Raw genomic sequence first — 17,490 nt, 5'->3', positions numbered from 1 at the left:
TGGCTTGTTTGACCATCAGTGTAAGATGCAGTGAATCGTAACAGCTTTTAAGTTGGTGTCAATGCACTTAAATTATTTATGAAAGAGTAATGCAGAAGTCAAATGCCTGTCAATGGAATATAAAGCATTAGCTGAGGAAAAAAACCCCCTTTGCTGCACAACAGGCACCGCACACCTGAATTGGCTTTAGCATTGTGAAAAATGTGAACTTAAAACGTGTTACAGTTCTGCTGGCTGATGGGTTGAGCAGGGAGGGGATATGCTAGAGCATATGTCACCCCTTCACAGCTGAATGTATACAGTTTTTTGTATTAAAGCTATTCTCACTCAACTACTAAGAAAAGCCTTTTGTGATGTTTTCATTTAGAAACTTTTCTACAGCCAAAAAATAGCATCTAAATGAGGTTTTGGTAGTTTTTTGGGGAAAGTGGTTCATCAAGAAACAAAGCAAACAGACCACCAGATAAAGGTTGTTAAAGTTTAATTTTTTTTTTTTTTTTTTTTTTTTTTACACTGTACATAACACATACAGCAATCCAAAGAAAAGTCAGTAAAGCAAATACATAGCAATTTAAATAAACAACTGCTCCTTCTCACCAACATTCAGTATGTTTAAGAAAATCCATACTGAGATGGATTTCCCTACACCTTTCCTCTTTTGAAAGAGCTTTTCAATAAGCTTAAGGTTTGTTTCTGAGTCATTGCAGTTCCTGTAAAAGCATTCACTTATTCTTAGGAATAAGTTATGCCAACAAAAAAAGGCCTTTAGCAGACAGACTTGTACCTTATCCACTGGTTTGGGCCACGTACTTCAAAGGGTGGCTCATTGAAGTAGATGTGGTTACCTAGTTCTTCCAGTGGTGGCTCCGGGTCAGTGGTAGCAAACTGAGCAGCTTCCTCGATCTCCTTCCTTACTGCCACATCAATTTCCTAAACCAAAACCAGATGCTTATTGTAAGACAGCTCAGAAAACCCCACATCATTTTGAATTTAAACACAATAATTAAGTATTGATCAGAATTGGTGTTAATGCTGTCTCTAAATATAAATTAAAAACCTGTGAAAATTTCCCTCCCACTGAACTGCAGTCCCTTTTGGATAGTGCCAGAGGAACAAGACCCCACTGAGCCTCTACTCTACATTTTCAATTCTGATTCTGCATAACAGTGTCAGTGTCAATTGTTTTTTAAACAAAGGTGATGAAAGCATTTACAACATTTGCCTAGAGGCTTCCTGGCTCCTTCACGAGAATTTTTCACTATTGATAATTTCGCTTATAGAGATGTAAGCCATTCCCCAGTAGTTGAGATACCTGGGTAATTTTGATTTCTACATGTTAGTATATGACAAGAGCTGTACTTGAACACTAACACCCACACACAGCCCTGCACCGCTGAGTTACACTCAGCACCCAAAAGCAAAATGCCTTTCCAGCAGAGTGCAACTTCCTTAGTTGGTCTGCAACAAAAATTCACCAATCAAATTGGTTTTAAAACAAACTTTAAAGAACTTCAAAGAACAAGTGATGCATGCTGCCCTACAATGAGCTTTTTCAGAGATCATTAGTGTGCGAACGCTCAAGAGCTTGCTTAAATAGCAACTAAAAGCTGTACCTTTAATTCCTCAATGCTAGCAAGGTTATTGTTGACCATTCTGTCCTTCAGCAAAGTAATGGGATCACTTTTGCTTCTCACTTCTTGAATTTCTTCTCTAGTACGATAGCTAGGAACAAGACAAGCAAAGACATGAACTTCTGAAGTAGTATCCTTGAATAGAGGTGAGGTTCTGGACGCGGCTCACTTAGAAAAAGGTGTGGCCAAAGAACGCAATGAAAACACAGCAACAGTCATCATTCAAAGGGTGGCACAACTACATCTAGAACACTCTTAGGATCTGTAAGCAGCAACAGAGCTGAAGTAGCTCCAGACTTGAGTATAACGTAGGCAGGGAAAGGGGAGCAATCCCAGCCTGAGATGGTTACTACAAGGGGCCATGTTTCCTCCTTCCCATCTCGCCTTTTTGGGGGGGAGGGGAGGCAGATGACTTGCTGCATGCTGCCAATTGACTAAAAGTTCCCAACAAAAGTGCTGGGATGCACCTCTACTTCATGTAGATCAATTCAGATCTGTCAGCTGGTGCAACAGCCGAGTCATTTTGGCAACTGTATATTTATATTTATTTTTAAGAAGTGTTTCACTCAACTGGACAGTCCAAACTGTTCCTATAATTTTAGCTTACAGGATTCTAAATGCTCTAAAACCCCTGGAAAAGCACACTGCTTTTCAGTCAAAGCTTGCTTAGAACACACCATACAGTCACGCTGAAAGCAGAATTCATTACTAGAAAGTACAGAAGTTTAACTGACTTTGTGCTTGCTCTGAAACTAGATCTCTTAATCCTACAAGTAAAACAAGTATGGCCACAGATTATCAACTAAGCAATGACATGAGACTGCTCAGACCAATTTCATAATAACCTTTATATGCACTTTACAATGGATTTAAACATTGGATCCAAGAGTTTCAGGATTTTGACCATCGATACTTATTTGTTTTCAGTGAATGCCAAGAAAGAATGTCACAGTACCTTATTCCAGGGTCACTCATACTGTGGCCATGATAACGGTATGTCTGTAACTCCATCAGAATAGGACCCTTAAAAAGAAGAGTGTTACCACCTTGAGTGACCAGTTTGTTGTTCTAGCAGCAAGTATTTGCTATATTTGGTGAATTGCACTAGTGATGAATGATATTAAATCAATGTTTTTTCTCAGTTTAATTTACATAACATTATCACAACTAGTAAAAGGAAACTTCACTCTTTTCAAATTAAAGCCTACGTTGATATTCTTAGCATTTATTCTCCATGTTCTTATTGAGCAGCATTAATTCCTTCCCTTCCACTGTCATTCGACCATTACAGACTTTCAGTTCCCTGTTGTTTCACTGCAAGACTGTAACTCTCAAAACTTTGTTGTTCTGTATGAAGCTTTTTCTTTTCCTGTTGTATGTCCCAGCACAAACATTATTTCACCAAATATTAAAAATCTTTGGAACCAGTGTATCATAGTTGGATGACAGACACTAATGGTGACTCACAAAACTTTTACTTCACTTTCCATTTCTTGTAAATATAGAATGATTAGTACTTTCCTTGACGATTCCCCTAATTAATGTCTTCACAAAGAATACAACTGCCTGACAGTTAGAACCCCTTTCACAACAGAATTTCACTGGGGTAGAAATGGGGAAAAGGATGACAGACTATCAGAATATATATATTTTTTTAAATGCTTGGTTAATATTAGTTGCATGTTAATGAATTATAAGAGTTAAAGAACCACTCAATTACTTACAGGTTCAATACTATGGAGAAAAAATGGAGTAAAGGTCAAATACAGTTTCAGCACTGACTGGAGAGAAATGGGCTAGATAAGGAACTTTTTCGGCACCAATTATCTGGCTAAGAATTTCACCTATGGAAAAGGAATGACAATTACAGACTTACTTTTCCAGCTCTACAGTACTCAGTTGCAAACTTTGTTGCTTCTCGAACACTGAGAACATCCATGCCATCCACCTAGAATTATAGAATCACAGAATCTTCATGGTTGGAAAGGACCTTTGAGATCATTGAGTCCAACCATATGCACACACACACAAAAAAAACCAACCCAAAACAAAAAACACCTACAATCTCTGCCACTGGAGCATTCCCCGAAAGGCCAAATCTAGGAATTCACAGTTTCAAATTTTCCTATATTTAAATAAATATTTATAAATATATTTGTAAATAAAGGTGTGTGCATGCATATCCCCCCACTTCCACCGTGTTCCCCCTCCCCCCGCCCCCCCCCAAAAAAAAAAAGCTGGGTTTGTCCTCACCCTAAGCCCTGGAATGAAGTCTCCTCTTTTGTAGTAGTCAGTGCTGGCTGCAGCTCTCTCAACTGACGTTCCCATTCCGTACCGATTGTTCTCACAGATAAAAACACAAGGCAACTTCCATAAGGCAGCCATATTGTATGTTTCAAATATCTGGCCCTGAAAGAAAAAGAGCAAGTTACATCCAGACAGGGAGCTCTGCCTTCAAGCATTAGGATCTACTGAAAATCATTCAGTTGCAGAGGTCTTGCTAGGAGAAATTTTAATACTGAAAGTGATGTGAAATCAGCCACTTGCTGCAGCTCAGCAAGAATAAAAGAGAAGCTACACTCTATAAGGTAACTTTAATCTCAACTAATAGTTTATAGAACTTAATTTTTAAACCTATTTCAGTTATGTGTGGTAGGGTAGCACAAAACCTTCAACTGAAGTATTTCAGCTACAGCTGTAAAAAACTTCACCATTGATTTATCTGTCAGGATGCTGCTACAGCAAAATAAGAGAGAAATTCAACCATGGTGACTGCATCAACTTTGCTACTCTAAGTCACAGACAGGTGATCTCCACGTGTGTTTTGAAAGTAATAAATTGTATCAGCGGTACACCAAACCACCGCTTTCTTATCTACCTGGCTCATGTCTCTGCTGATAACAAGAGACCGGCCGGAATGTCAACACTAAGTGGCTCTGCAAGATGGTCTGTCCTCTCCTCTGTCTTCAGAAATGTAAGTTACATGTCACTGTCATCTTCACTGCTATCGTTCAGAGCTCTCCTTATAGCACAGAGACTTCAGGGTGTCACACTTAGGTGACCCATGTGCAACTGGAAAGAGGATAACCAGAGTAACTGCAACCCCCTCCTCCCATGACTTGTGCAGTGTTCAAATAATTAACCATTAGCCCCACTCACTCCCTTAGTATCTAGAGCTCTCCAGGAGGGAAGGCACTGAGAAGCTTCCCCTCCGCTCCAGCAATAAGGGCATAGTTCAAAGTGGGGGTGGGAAGGACAGAGATCCAAAACATGATAAAAAAATCCAAGCACATGCTATGTTCCTGGTACATAAAGAGGATCTAGCAATTAACTGTTCATCTGAACCACCACTCTGAAGACTATGTAGTACTTGAAACACACCCCTACTTAAATGCCTAAGACAACACAGGTAAGATGTCCCAGTGTCCAAATTTGAAAGACGCCCGGCCACCTATGTGAAGTTGGTCTCAGTGAAGAGCACGTCACAACAAAAGCGCTAAGAAAAACTGCAGTGGGCTGTAGGACAGGCGGTGTACACTGTCTTTGCTCTCCAGGATTGGTTTTTCACTATCAGTGGACTCCATTAATAAAGCATCCTTGCAGCAGAAAGCTCAACACAACAATCTCAGCATAAGTTCCAAGTCAGATGTTGCCTGGGTTGCAGGTACTATGCCGACAGGGTGAAAAGTGCTCTCCCACCACCCTGTGGAAAGGCAGAGCTCACAGGTCACAGAAGGGAAATTTACCCAGAGTCACACTCCTCCTCACAGAGCCACATCAGACAAAGCTCACTTACCTGGTTGGCTGCACCATCTCCATATAATGTCAGACAGACTTCATTTTTATCAAAGTATTTACAGGCCAGCGCAATCCCAGCTCCAAGAGGAACCTATCACAGAGTAGGGGACAAACCAAAATTTTAGAACAATGTTTAGAGGAGCTGGAGACAGACAGCTTGTGAACAGTAGAGAGACATTTACGCTGTTAGAGACCCGCTCAACAAACAAGTCGTTACCAACCCACTTGCATTTGTTCCAATCTGTATTACAGCCAAAACATAAACATTAACTAGTTCTCAATTTGATTCATTTTTGCTACAGTTCACAAAACTGTGAGCAAACCAGAATAAAGACATAATAGCCGCAGAGCAATCTATCTGCACGCAAGCTCACACCACCAAAACTGAGAGGCAACAGCAACACACGACATAAGCTAAATTCACAGAATCACAGAATGGTGGGGTTGGAAGGGACCTTAAAGATCACCTAGCTCCAACCCCCCTGCCACGGGCAGGGACACCTCCCACTAGACCAGGCTGCTCAAAGCCCCATCCAGCCTGGCCTTGAACACTTCCAGGAATGCGGCACCACAACTTCCCTGGGCAACCTGTTCCAGTGCCTCACCACCTCTACTGTAAAGAATTTCTTCCTGATATCCAATCTAAATCTCCCCTTTTTCAGTTTAAAACCGTTACCTTGTGTCCTATCATTACACTCCCTGATAGAGAGTCCCTCCCCATCCTTCCTGTAGGCCCCAATTCAACTTGTGCTTTGAATTAGAAATCGCGTATATACCTGAGCACCAACAATACCATTGCCACCATAGAAGTTTTTGGTATACATATGCATTGATCCTCCTTTTCCCTTCACACATCCTCCTTTTCGACCTGAAACACAAATAACAAGCAATTTATTTTTCGGACGAAAAATACTATACAAATGGGAACATCTAATTCAATTCCTAAAGGCAGGAACACTGAGACCATGTTGTTGTCATTAGATCTATGTGGAGTTAAGACACAATGGCCTCTCCCCAAAGAGTTTACAGTTGAATGTATCACAAAACAAATAAGAGAAGGGGGAAAAGAAAAGAATGGTAATGAAAACATAATTCAGGAAATGCAGAATGAGATTAAGAAGAAATTTTAAAACCAACCAAGAAGTTTCAGTGTCCTACTATACAAAAGCACTTTCTGATAAATACGGGCTTTTATGGATTCTGCCAGCTAGGGCGAAAGCAGGGGAAGAAAAAAAAAAAAAAGGATTGTCTAATTTTTTTACTCAGAGATCTATTTTTCTTAAGTGTAATTAAACTTCAGTAATCTCCCTCCACTTTTGGTAGAGCCCTTTCTTGTATTTTAGGTACAAACTCCTGATTGACCAATGTAACTTTTTGTTATATGTTCTACTTTTCTTAGAACAATCTGCATTGACATCCACAAAACCATTTGTCGGGGAATCATCAATTCTCCTGAAAAGTCCTTTTCTATAGTTTGTTTCTTGTACGATCTTATCTACTAGTCTTACTTTGGGTGACTCTGCTTCCTGCTCCTTCAGACACTTTTTAATTCTGTCATTTTTTGGTCATTGAAACTCAGGCTGTCTTTCAGTTTGGCATTTTCAGTCAAGATCTCTGTTTGCAAGAATCAGCTCTAACAGCACTCCTCTAGCAGCACTCTAACAGCACTTGCCCCAAGCGTCATTTCTTGGAAGAACAGTCTGTGTACCGCTGCTGCTCTTTCCCAATTAAAAGAACCCACTAAAGCCAGACATAATGCTATAGGAGATGATGTGTGTCATGAAAAGAAAGAAATAAAAAAACCCCACCACATCACCAACATTTGTAGTTTCAGGGCCCACAGTAGAATTGAGCCACAACAATCTCCTCATTTACTATCTGTCTTATGAGTATCCAGTGACACTTGTCAAATCGATCATCCACCACGTTATTAATACGCATTCTTAACGCACACAGACATTCTTAGTATACAAACCCATACCTCTTTTCTCTACCTCCAAAATGTGCTTTCCTGTATTAACGTTTCAAGGATGCAAATTCTCAGCTCAAGTCTTTATTATACCAGTGACTCATAGAGGCTTTCAAACTCCTTCATTTTTCACTTCTGGCATCCCTTCACAGATCTTTAAGAGCTCAGACAGCTGATCCTCTCCTCTCTTCCCTGTTCCACCTATGACCTTACTGTGAATAACCATCTCTCTTTTCTGCAAAATCTTAGATCCATCTAGATTACCATTTAATATTCTTGTCACAGTCAAATTTTCTCAAACCATTCAGTTTATCACTACAGGCAATGTTTATCAGTCTTCCTAAGACTTGAAAATCCACGGCTGTCTGCTAGGGAGCGTAATGCTCTGTCCTATCGAGAATAAATGCCTACCACCAGCAAGTTCCATTTCATCAAGCTGCTGCAGCACAGCAAATACAGCACATGGTATCAAGAAAAATTTTCTGAATTTGTGCTTTAGTGGTTGCATCATGAAATTATAAAATTGATTTATTCTGGTAGGTCACTAAGCTGCTTCTGAAGCCTCAGTATGCTTTGTGCATCAACATTATTTTGAATTTGAATGAAAAATTCTGATGCAAGTACAGCGGCATGCAAATCGCCATTTTACTTGGCACAAACCTGTAAGTTCAGCGAGAATTTCTCGAGTAGGCACTCCTCGTGCGTAGGTAAAGCCATGAGCTCTGTAAGCTGTTATCACGTGGTCTGTAGGCTTTATGGCAGCTTCAAGCCCTACGCAGCAAGCCTCCTGTTACAAAGGAAAAGTAAGCTTAGCAAGGAAGAAACGCACACAACTTCCACAGTCAGCAGTGTGGCAAGGGCTACCTACGATCCCCCATGTATCACAGATCAGTAGAAAACATGAAGAGCACAGGTACAAGAGACTGCCTTAAATCCCAAGGGGCGGCAGGCCTAGCGCTACAACAGCCTTGGGCTCTCAATTCCAATCTGACTGTAACTAACAAAAGCAGACGGGAGGGGAACCAGAAGCCGCAAAGTTCTGCAGACCTTTTCTACACCCATCTCCCAAATGAAGCATCTAAACAACTGCAATTCAAAAATGGCAGGGGAGAACAGACAGACAGCAAAGTTTCACTAAGTTCATCAAGTTCCTTCTGGCTGTTGCTTTTTAGTGGGCACATGATCTGTGAGACACTGGAACAAAAGCCATCAATGAAGCTTAAGGAGGAGGATGTGGGCCTCCAAACGTGTTGAATTTAATATGCTGTAGTTGCTCATACCTCACATTCAGCTGATCTTCAGCTGCACCTTGTCTTCTCCCTCTTCCTATTGCTCTCCCAAGATCTCACGGATAACTTTGTGTGCTAAGACATTGTTTTTAAAGAAATAACGACCTAAATCATGGATCCAGCTACAACTTCAGACACTGTACAGAGATATTCAGTTCTAGATTTACTCTCCACTCTATTGCATTAAGTATAGTACGACAATATAAAACCTCTTGGAAAAAAATTTCTCACCTGACCATCATATAAGTGGCAGAAGCCACGAATAATCTTCTGCTTGTACAGCTGGTCAGCCTTCAGCTCCATGCGTCGTATGGTCTGCATTGTCTTGTAGTAATGGAGCCCCTCCTCTCGAGTCATCACTGTTGTGGTACTAGGGCCTTCTTCCAAGCGATGGAGGTCACATTTCTGCAAAGTTGAAGGAGTAGTCATTTCTTGAAAGTAATGAATACTATTTATGAATATCATTTTTTTTACGATGTGCCATTTTCAAATTCAGATTTTAATATCTTTTTAAAAAAGAGAGACAGCAAAACCTAAATTCGTAGGTCAAAGTAACTGTAAAGTTTGTGCAATATTTCCAAATTCAGAGAAATAAAAGCCTTGTAATAAAAACAGATTCCCACTCATGAAATGATGTCTTGTAGTTCCTACTAGCAGTAGATGAGCTACAGTCCTCGCAAAATATGGGAAAAGCACATTTCTGTGGTTGCTGCAGGCCAAATACTTGGTAAGAGCTACAGAAGCTTAGTGAAGAGACAAGAAATATAGTTTCCTTTGTGAAACAGTTTGTAAGATCTGGTCCTAAGACTGGACCTCACCTCTTCTACCACCACTTCTAACAAGCAGCAATAAACCACTGCTGCACCACCCAGTGCAGCCACCCTGCTTGTCAAACCCCCATGTGTACAGTACAACTTCCTCCCCAAACCGTGGACTCTACTGAGGGAGGGCTGATTTTAGGCACCCATACAAAATAAACAAGTAAAGTTTAAAATGAAAAAATATTTTTTTTTTAAAATAAAATCAGTCAGGTTCGGAGGAACAGACCAAACAAATTACTCTGTCAGTGCATATTAAATGGCCAAAATACTACTATACAGGTTAAAGACAGTTTGTATTAAAGCCAAAGTCTCTCCAGAGCAAATCCACTGACACCTAGATGAATTGGATATGACACACAGGCATGCTGCTCTTAGGACAGCTCTGCTTCAAAGTTCACATAACAATAGAAACTTAGGAGTCTTGTAATCAACACAAGACCAAACATTAAACCTGGTATCTACTCAGAAAAGACTTTTCGTATAAACATATTTTCCCTCCCTTTCATCTGTGAAACAATTTTAATACTTAACAGGCACAGACAAACAGGAAGCAGGTAGAAGGAAAACCAAATAATTTCTTTCAGACTTTCTTTTATCAATTCTCAAATGAAAAGCCATCACAAAAGCTGCTGCCAATGGAAGCATCGCTCTTTCCTAAGACCTAGCCACAGTGGAAAGCTGGCAGAATATAAAGCACGTTTTATGAGCAGCACCAAGTCAAGTATTAAAAGGATGCCTCATTTTTTCCTACAAAATCCATATGGACCTCAATCAGCTGCACATCTGGGACATAGCACCCATGACTCCATAAAAAAAAAAGGGAGACAGAAAGAAGGGCAGGCAGCAAACACAAGCTACTTTTTTTAAAAGCACTAAGGAAACATTAATACTCTTCCTTCAAAACACAAAAGGTTCATTAGCTCCTCTGTGACTCCATTCTCACAGTTGCATTGCAGTATCACAGCTGTAAAGAATGATAACTTCACATTCTTAAGAAACAAGTAATATTACTACATACTGCCAAGGACAGTACTTCCAGCTGCATTCAGAAATCAGGTCAGATAGTGAGGGGTTTGGTTCTGGAAATTCAAACAGTATGTTTATAATTGAAAAGAAAAGGGGGCAAGTCTATCCTGTCAAGATCTACAACAAGCGCTTACACAGCATGCAGAATGCCAGTATGAAGTGTTCGGTTTCTTTACCTTAATTTCAAACGTGGCTTCACTTGCAAAGTCTGCATAGCTACGCGATGCTACCATCACTCGAGATGCCTTAAAACAAACAAGAGACAAAACCAAAACATGAGCAACATTTTAATTATCAAGCAAGACTAGGTGAGTTCTCAAATAATCTCTAACAGTACTCCTAAACTGAAATAATTTGTGAATTGAACTCACCAGTGGCACGGTTTCACCAAGGGCAAGTCCTGCCTGACCAACCTAGTGGCCTTCTATGATGGAGTGACTACATCAGTGGACAAGGGAAGAGCTACGGGTGTCATCTGCCTGGATTCCTGTAAGGCCTTTGACACAGTCCCCCACAACATCCTTCTGTCTAAGTTGGAGAGATATGGATTTGATGGGTGGACTGTTCAGTGGATAAGGAATGGGTTGGATGGTCGTATCCAGAGGGTAGCAGTGGTCAACGGCTCAATGTCCAGATGGAGATCAGTGACAAATGGCGTCCCTCACGGGTCCGTTTTGGGACCAGTACTGTCCAATATCTTTATCGATGACACAGATAGGGGGACTGAGTGCACCCTCAGCAAGTTTGCAGATGACATGAAGCCGACTGGTGCAGCTGACACACCTGAGGGACAAGATGCCATCCAAAGGGACTTGGACAGGCCCAAGAAATGGGCCCGTGTGAACCTCATGATGTTCTACAAGGCCAAGTGCACAGTCCTGCACCTGGGTCGGGGCAACCCCCTATACCAATACAGGCTGGGGGACTGAAGGGATTGACAGCAGCCCTGAGGGGAAGGACCTGGGGGTACTGGGGGATGAAAAGCTGGACACGAGCAGGCAACGTGCGCTCGCAGCCCAGAAGGCCAACTGCATTCTGGGCTGCATCCAAAGAAGTGTGGCCAGCAGGTCGAGGGAGGGGATTCTGCCCCTCTGCTCTGCTCCGGTGAGACCCCACCTGGAGTACTGCATCCAGCTCTGGAGCTCTCAGCACAGGAAAGACAGGGACCTGTTGGAGCAGGTTCAGCGGAGGGGCACAAAAATGATCAGAGGGCTGGAGCACGTCTCCTGTGAGGACAGGCTGAGAGAGTTCGGGTTGTTCAGCCTGGAGAAGAGAAGGCTCCAGGGAGACCTTTCAATACTTAAAGGCGGCTTATAAGAAAGACAGGGACAAACTTTTAGCCTTTTGCAATAAGATAAGGGGTAACAGTTTTAAACTAAAAGAGGGAAGATTTAGACTAGAGATAAGGAAGAAATTTTTTACGCTGAGGGTGGTGAAACACTGGCACAGGTTTCCCAGAGGGGTGACAGATGCCCCATCCCTGGAAACATTCAAGCTCTGAGCAACCTGATCTAGTTGACGATGTCCCTGCTCATTGCAGGGGGGTTGGACTAGATGACCTTTAAAGGTCCCTTCCATCCTAAACTATTCTATGATTCTACATCCCTACAGTAGTAGAGAACTTTTATTTTGTACATATGTGCTAGAAGTCCTTTAAAACCCCTTATTTAAAATTAAGATTAGAAAAAGAGAACAGAATTTTAAATTTTTAATACTGTTGATTATCTAAAATAGAAGTTTCAAAAGACTGTGAAGAACATCAAAACCACAAAAAATAATTATTATTCCCTTCACATGCCAGATTGCTTATATGAATACAAACAGCCAATGCAGATTTTGATGACTCTCTGCACTGACTGGAATTTTGCCTTGATAGAACAAAAAATTTATTTGAAAAAAAAAAACAAAAACAAACACAAAACCCACACCTGAACAACAAACCACAACAAAACCCGTCAGATTTCTGGAATATGAACTACTCTCACTCTTTCTTTTCAATACGAAGAGAAGTTGGGGGGGTGCAAGGCAATAACATGAAGAGAGAGAGTATCATTTCAGTGGGTAACAGTACGGCCACTGCTTTAAAATGATATGGAAACACAAAAGGTGACATACCTGAGGATACATAGAATACGGAACAACAGAAAGGGTGGCATGGTAGGGGAGAGATAAGAAGGATGTTTAAAAATACATTACTGTTCTGTTTTACAGCATGAACATAGGGTATTGACTACTGAACATCTGGTATTTTTAGATAACTTTATTCAGTTTCAGTACAGCATCAGATAGGATGTTCATCTGTCCATGCATGCGCTGTGGCCACTGCATAAGGAACGCACTACATCTTTAGTGGCAAAATTGTATTGCTGATTAAGTTACACAAAAATTTCAGTAGCTCGTTCAACCATGGAATTGACAGACATCTAGCTGAAGGTTCATTATTCCAAGATTTTGAGAATGCCCAGGTCACCGTCTCCAAAAATAGGTCTGATTGATAGGTATAAGGCTTGGAAAAAAGTCAAGAGAAGTTTCTCAGTCCCTCTTGGTTACCTACTCTGTTGCATATTTGATTTGGCAATCACAATCCCCTCCCTTCCCCTGCCCCATTATCAGATTAAATATTTAGAGATTTTAATTTAAACCAAGTTTCTACACTTTTTACCACAACGCATCAGTATTACTGGCGAAGAAAAGCTATTTTACTTCTAGAGCTGGAAGTAAACCAAGAGTTTGGGTTTTACAGAATCACATAATGACTAAGGCTGGACGGGACCTCTGTAGGCCATCTGGTCCAATCCCCCTGCCCTGAATAAGACATAAAAGCAAAAGTTCTAATACGTGGCCAGTACACATGTCAAAAACAAACCTTGACAGAACTGATTCAGGCCTTACCTCACTAACAGCTCCCTAGGTTAGCAGCATTTGGAAGGGGGGAAAAAAAGAAAAAAGAAAAAAAGAGAAAAGTAAGTAACTATAACAATTAGGGGAAGAGAAGTCAGCAAATTATTAGCCAGCCAGAGCACTGTAAGAAGTAATTTCCTTACAGGTAAGCTTTGCATCATGGAAATCAATCTTTATGCTTTGCAATATGCTCAGAGTAGGTATAAAATACTGCTTTATGGATTAAGACTGCTTCTATTTATTTGGTAATTTATACCTTCACTATAAATGCATAGGAACAATTCCAGATAAATATTTATGTATTTGGTAATCACTAGGATCCAAAAATTTGTACTAAAATATCCAACCCAGATCTAGTTTGGAATTCCAGGAAAATGCAGCATGTCAGGAGCAGGCCAAGTACTTGCAGTAAGGGACTAATTATAGGCACCCGTATTTTAAAATTTTGTATTTTACTTGTAATTAGGAAATACTTTTAGATATACAGTCCCAACACATAAAGGAAGATCTTCTGGTAAATCTACTCTCTCGTGTTGTTCTCACAAATCCAGTCACTCACCTCCTTCTTCCTCAAAAAGTGAATGCTTAGGTAAGTGAGATACTTCAGAACAGAGGTACAGTAAGAGATTTGCTCTCAATGTCAAAAAGGCAGCTGACTTCCAATCACCAAAAAGTACCCTCTAACGCTGACTTGATCTTGCCAACAATTTTTTTCAGCAGGGTTAGTTTTTCTTTATGGCCACAGTCTTTATAATGGAATAAGGAGAATGAAGAGGTGAAAGTAAGTTTTGAAGACTTTTCACCCAAAAGAGATAAAACACAACAAATGAAACACTAACGACAGAAAAACAACAGCATTTGGAAAAAAATTCAGGAATAGATAAAAAGAGACTGTCGTTTGAGCAAAGAAAGGTGAAGCAGCTCAAAAAAAGGTCAGATGTCTGAATTTAGAATGGGATGAGAAGAGTATGTTTACCCCCTGTTTAGGATCTGACCTGTGCCGGCAGTCTAAATATATATAAATAAAATAAAGCAAAGGGCCCAGAAAAAGGGTTCAGAAAACAATCAGAATATTTGATACGTATTAAAAATAAATACGGCAAAAAAGATGACAATACACAGAACCGACGGAGGCTCTCTGGGCCGGACAGCCGCAGCCGGAACGAGCGCCCGGGCCCTGCCGTGACAGCGTGGGGGCTGCCGGTGCCGCGTCCGCCCCCTGCTGTAACGTCGTGCACATTAAACAAAAAAAACAAACAAACAAAAAAAAAAACCAAAAAAAAACCAAACCCAAAAAAAACCCAAAAGCGGTCCTACGGAGGTGTCACGCGTGGGCAGCCGCATCAGCCCTGCCTGCTCCTTCGGCGGCGCGGGGGGCAGCCGGGCCGCCGGCCGTTACCCCCGGGGCCGTTCCCAGAGGACAACCCGGCGCCAGCCCAGGCCACGCGCCGGGCGAGTGACGGCTGAGGCGGCCCCTCCCGCCGGCAGCGCCTTCCCCCACCGCCCGCTATCCCCCCTCCCGCCACGTCCCCCTCACAGAGGGGCGCGCGGCAGGCCCGTTGGGGCCGTTGATCCCGGCCGCGCAGGTAACGGCCGCACTCACCGTCCTGCCGGCGGCGGTGGCGGCGGCCGGACCCTGCAGCACCCGGGAGAGCGCGGCCAGCAGCATCTTGCGCATGGAGCGGGGAAGGCGCGGCAGTGCCAGTCGCGGGCCCCCGTCCTCGAGTCTCCTTCAGGCCGCCGCCCCGGCTGCCACTGCCGCTGCCGCTGCCACCGCCAACCGCCCGGCCCACCCACCGGCCAACTGACAGCCTCCCCGAAGTGACGGCGCTCGCCACGCCCGCCGGGACTGGCTGCCGAGCGGCGGGCCGAGCGGCGACTTCCCCTGCGTGCCTCCCCCGCGCCGCGCATGCGCGGGGCCCGGCCGCGGCGGGGGGAGGTTAGTTTCTTCAAAACCTTGGAGTTTAGCAGGCGAGCGCGGGTTGACGGTGGCCTCGGCCAGCCTGATGCCAAAAAGACTGTTTAGGACAGGCCACCTCTCCCCCAGCCGTGTCACTTTCCCCACCCTGCGCCTGAGTTGGGCTTAGTGGGAGCGCTCCCTGACTGCTGATTTTTATGCGCAGAAAGTAACTAAAGTGTTAAACCGGTATCTTTTTACTTCACAGGCATCCCACCCCTGAGAAAGGTGCGGCCAGGTTAAGATTTAACTAAATGTTGAGGAGTCCCCTCGCCATATCTCATCTGCTGATCTCTCCAGCCAGCCTCTCCTTTTCTGCCCACCCACTCGCAGGCTCACGCTAGGTTACGCACTGGGTTGCGGTGGAGTGCCCAAACCAGGTTAACCACTTGCCATGCCAGCCCGGTCCTTGGCCCCCATCCTGCTCTGCTTCCCTGAGCAGCACTGGCTTCAGCCCCTGCATCACCCTGGAGCTGAACACGGAACCGATCCAGCTGAAAGGTAGCACCCCAACCCCCCTCAAAAAAACCAAAAAAACCAAAAAAACCCCCAAAAAACCCCCAAACAACCAAAAAAACCAGCAAACAACAGAAAGTAAATTATTTTTCACCTGTTGGCATCACAGATGTTTGTGTCTGCTGAGTCCTGAGGGTTGCACGGAGCTCAGCACATTTGCAGCACGAGTGATAAAAGTTTAAGGCATAATTGGCACTGAAAATGTGTTCCTCAAACTACACTCTCAGCCTCCATTAGAGAGGACAGAAAGTGGGCGTCTGTTTCCAAAACACAGCTTCATCTGGATCCCCACTGCACCATTCACCTCCTTCCTTGGCTGCCCACCTGTTCTATTACACTGGACAGCAGTGGCCAATGTGATTTCTTCCTCATCTTCTTCATAACAAAAAGTAGGAAGAGTTGAGGAAGACAACGTAGCCATCCCTGCAGACAGATGTTATGAAGAAGCCTAACTCTTTATGTATTTGGTTAGTTGTTGATTAGAAAAGCAAACCCAGGCTTGGTATCAGCTTGCTAGAAGACAGAAAATTGCCAAACTTTCTTCAGCTTTAAGTTCGGGTGACAGCGCAGAGCATTGGCCGTGCTCAGCATCCTACCTTTGTGCTGCCACCCTGCAGGTACTCTGAGGTATGCTGTGCCTTGGCACAGGCTGAGATGTATAAAGGAAGCCGTATAAAGGAAGCCATATAAAGCTACCATTTTTCTCATCTAAGGAATGAAAGCCTTAAAAAATCTGAAAATAATGTCACTTTTGCTATCATGAAATCCACCCGTGAGTAGACAGATAGTGCTGTTTTCAGTTGTCACTAGGGACAAAGCAGTTCTTGCTCACACACTGGTAAAGGCAAGTCTACACGGGGGCTTCCAATGGAGTCATTTTTGGCATGCAACTTGTAGGAAGTTTGAATTTTGCAAGTCAGCTCTGTGCTACTAAGCAGCGTTAGCCATCCATGAAGCAGCAACTGCAACAACAGCAGCTGGCCTCCAAGAGAACAAAAAGCAATGTAAAAAAGTTGATACATTGCTTCAGAGGACATTTTTCCTAAAGTGTCTTTAGTCTGTAGCATTTCCCTGCTGGGAAAGCAAGCACAGACTTGCTGGAGATGTTGTTCTGCTGGCAGGGAGTGGCTCCGCAGCTAGAGAAAGCATTATCCTGAAGGTCTGGTTATCCCCAGTGCTGCCAAGGTACTGCACCAGCCCAAGAGGTCCCAGGCCACTTCTAAACTGTGTATCCATCTCTGTCTGGAACCTTCCTGCTGTCCATGCCATCTTTTGTGCCTGGGCCTTGTTCAGCTTCCCCATATATTATCTTCTCCCTATTGAGAGCAAAATTCTCTGCTTCCTCTCCCCGCAGCTCCCAGTGCTGTTTCTTCCCTCTTTGTCACTTTGAACAAGCTGTTCCTTGTCCCATCTTCTCCATTGCATTAACTCCATGCAATATTTTCATCCCTCCTACCACTTCCTTTGTACCCAGCTTTTATTCTTGTTAATACATATTTTTTTATCGCCTCTCATTTGGAAAACTGGCCTCTGGTCAGAGCTTGGGGGGATGCGCAGTGTAGGTAGCTTGCATTGGGGAAGA

At 43.0% G+C, this 17,490-nt stretch overlaps 2 protein-coding genes across 4 annotated transcripts in view; one reads left to right on the top strand and one right to left on the bottom strand.

Moving 5' to 3' along the window:
* The window catches only part of MAP3K15 (mitogen-activated protein kinase kinase kinase 15), a 94,149-nt gene extending 90,651 nt beyond the window's left edge, over positions 1–3,498 (top strand). For both annotated transcript variants that reach the window (XM_063342691.1, XM_063342692.1), the window contains one exon: positions 3,358–3,498. In XM_063342691.1, coding sequence (XP_063198761.1) covers positions 3,358–3,431 — 74 coding nt within the window. In that variant the 3' untranslated portion in view covers positions 3,432–3,498. The remainder of the gene's footprint in view (positions 1–3,357) is intronic.
* Positions 465–15,232, bottom strand: PDHA1 (pyruvate dehydrogenase E1 subunit alpha 1). Of its 2 annotated transcripts, XM_063342697.1 has the most exons (12): positions 15,039–15,232; positions 13,427–13,441; positions 10,711–10,779; positions 8,919–9,092; positions 8,059–8,185; positions 6,206–6,297; positions 5,428–5,520; positions 3,885–4,040; positions 3,508–3,579; positions 2,587–2,654; positions 1,614–1,722; positions 465–930 (listed from the first exon to the last, which is right to left on the bottom strand). In XM_063342697.1, exons 1-12 carry the CDS (start codon positions 15,111–15,113, stop codon positions 766–768), a joined length of 1,215 nt encoding a protein of 404 aa, XP_063198767.1. In that variant the 5' UTR covers positions 15,114–15,232; the 3' UTR covers positions 465–765. The 2 variants fall into 2 exon arrangements, with proteins under 2 accessions (XP_063198767.1, XP_063198776.1); XM_063342706.1 differs by lacking the exon at positions 13,427–13,441.
* Positions 15,233–17,490: the final 2,258 nt, after the last annotated feature.

The sequence above is a fragment of the Chroicocephalus ridibundus genome, chromosome 1 (genome assembly GCF_963924245.1).
Source record: "Chroicocephalus ridibundus chromosome 1, bChrRid1.1, whole genome shotgun sequence".
NCBI lineage: Eukaryota > Metazoa > Chordata > Aves > Charadriiformes > Laridae > Chroicocephalus > Chroicocephalus ridibundus.
The sequence above is the reverse complement of the archived record's forward strand: the minus strand, read 5'-3'. Positions and strand labels throughout refer to the sequence as shown.

What these genes read in the sequence shown, in the direction of transcription:
- PDHA1 (XM_063342697.1), bottom strand. Translation starts at nt 15,113, where the DNA reads ATGCGCAAGATGCTGCTGGCCGCGCTCTCCCGGGTGCTGCAGGGTCCG. An exon ending in AATTCTCGCTGAACTTACAG is followed by an intron (nt 6,298 to 8,058) that starts GTTTGTGCCAAG and finishes TTTGTGTTTCAG; the next exon opens with GTCGAAAAGGAGGATGTGTG. An exon ending in CTAGCATTGAGGAATTAAAG is followed by an intron (nt 931 to 1,613) that starts GTACAGCTTTTA and finishes GTTTTGGTTTAG; the next exon opens with GAAATTGATGTGGCAGTAAG.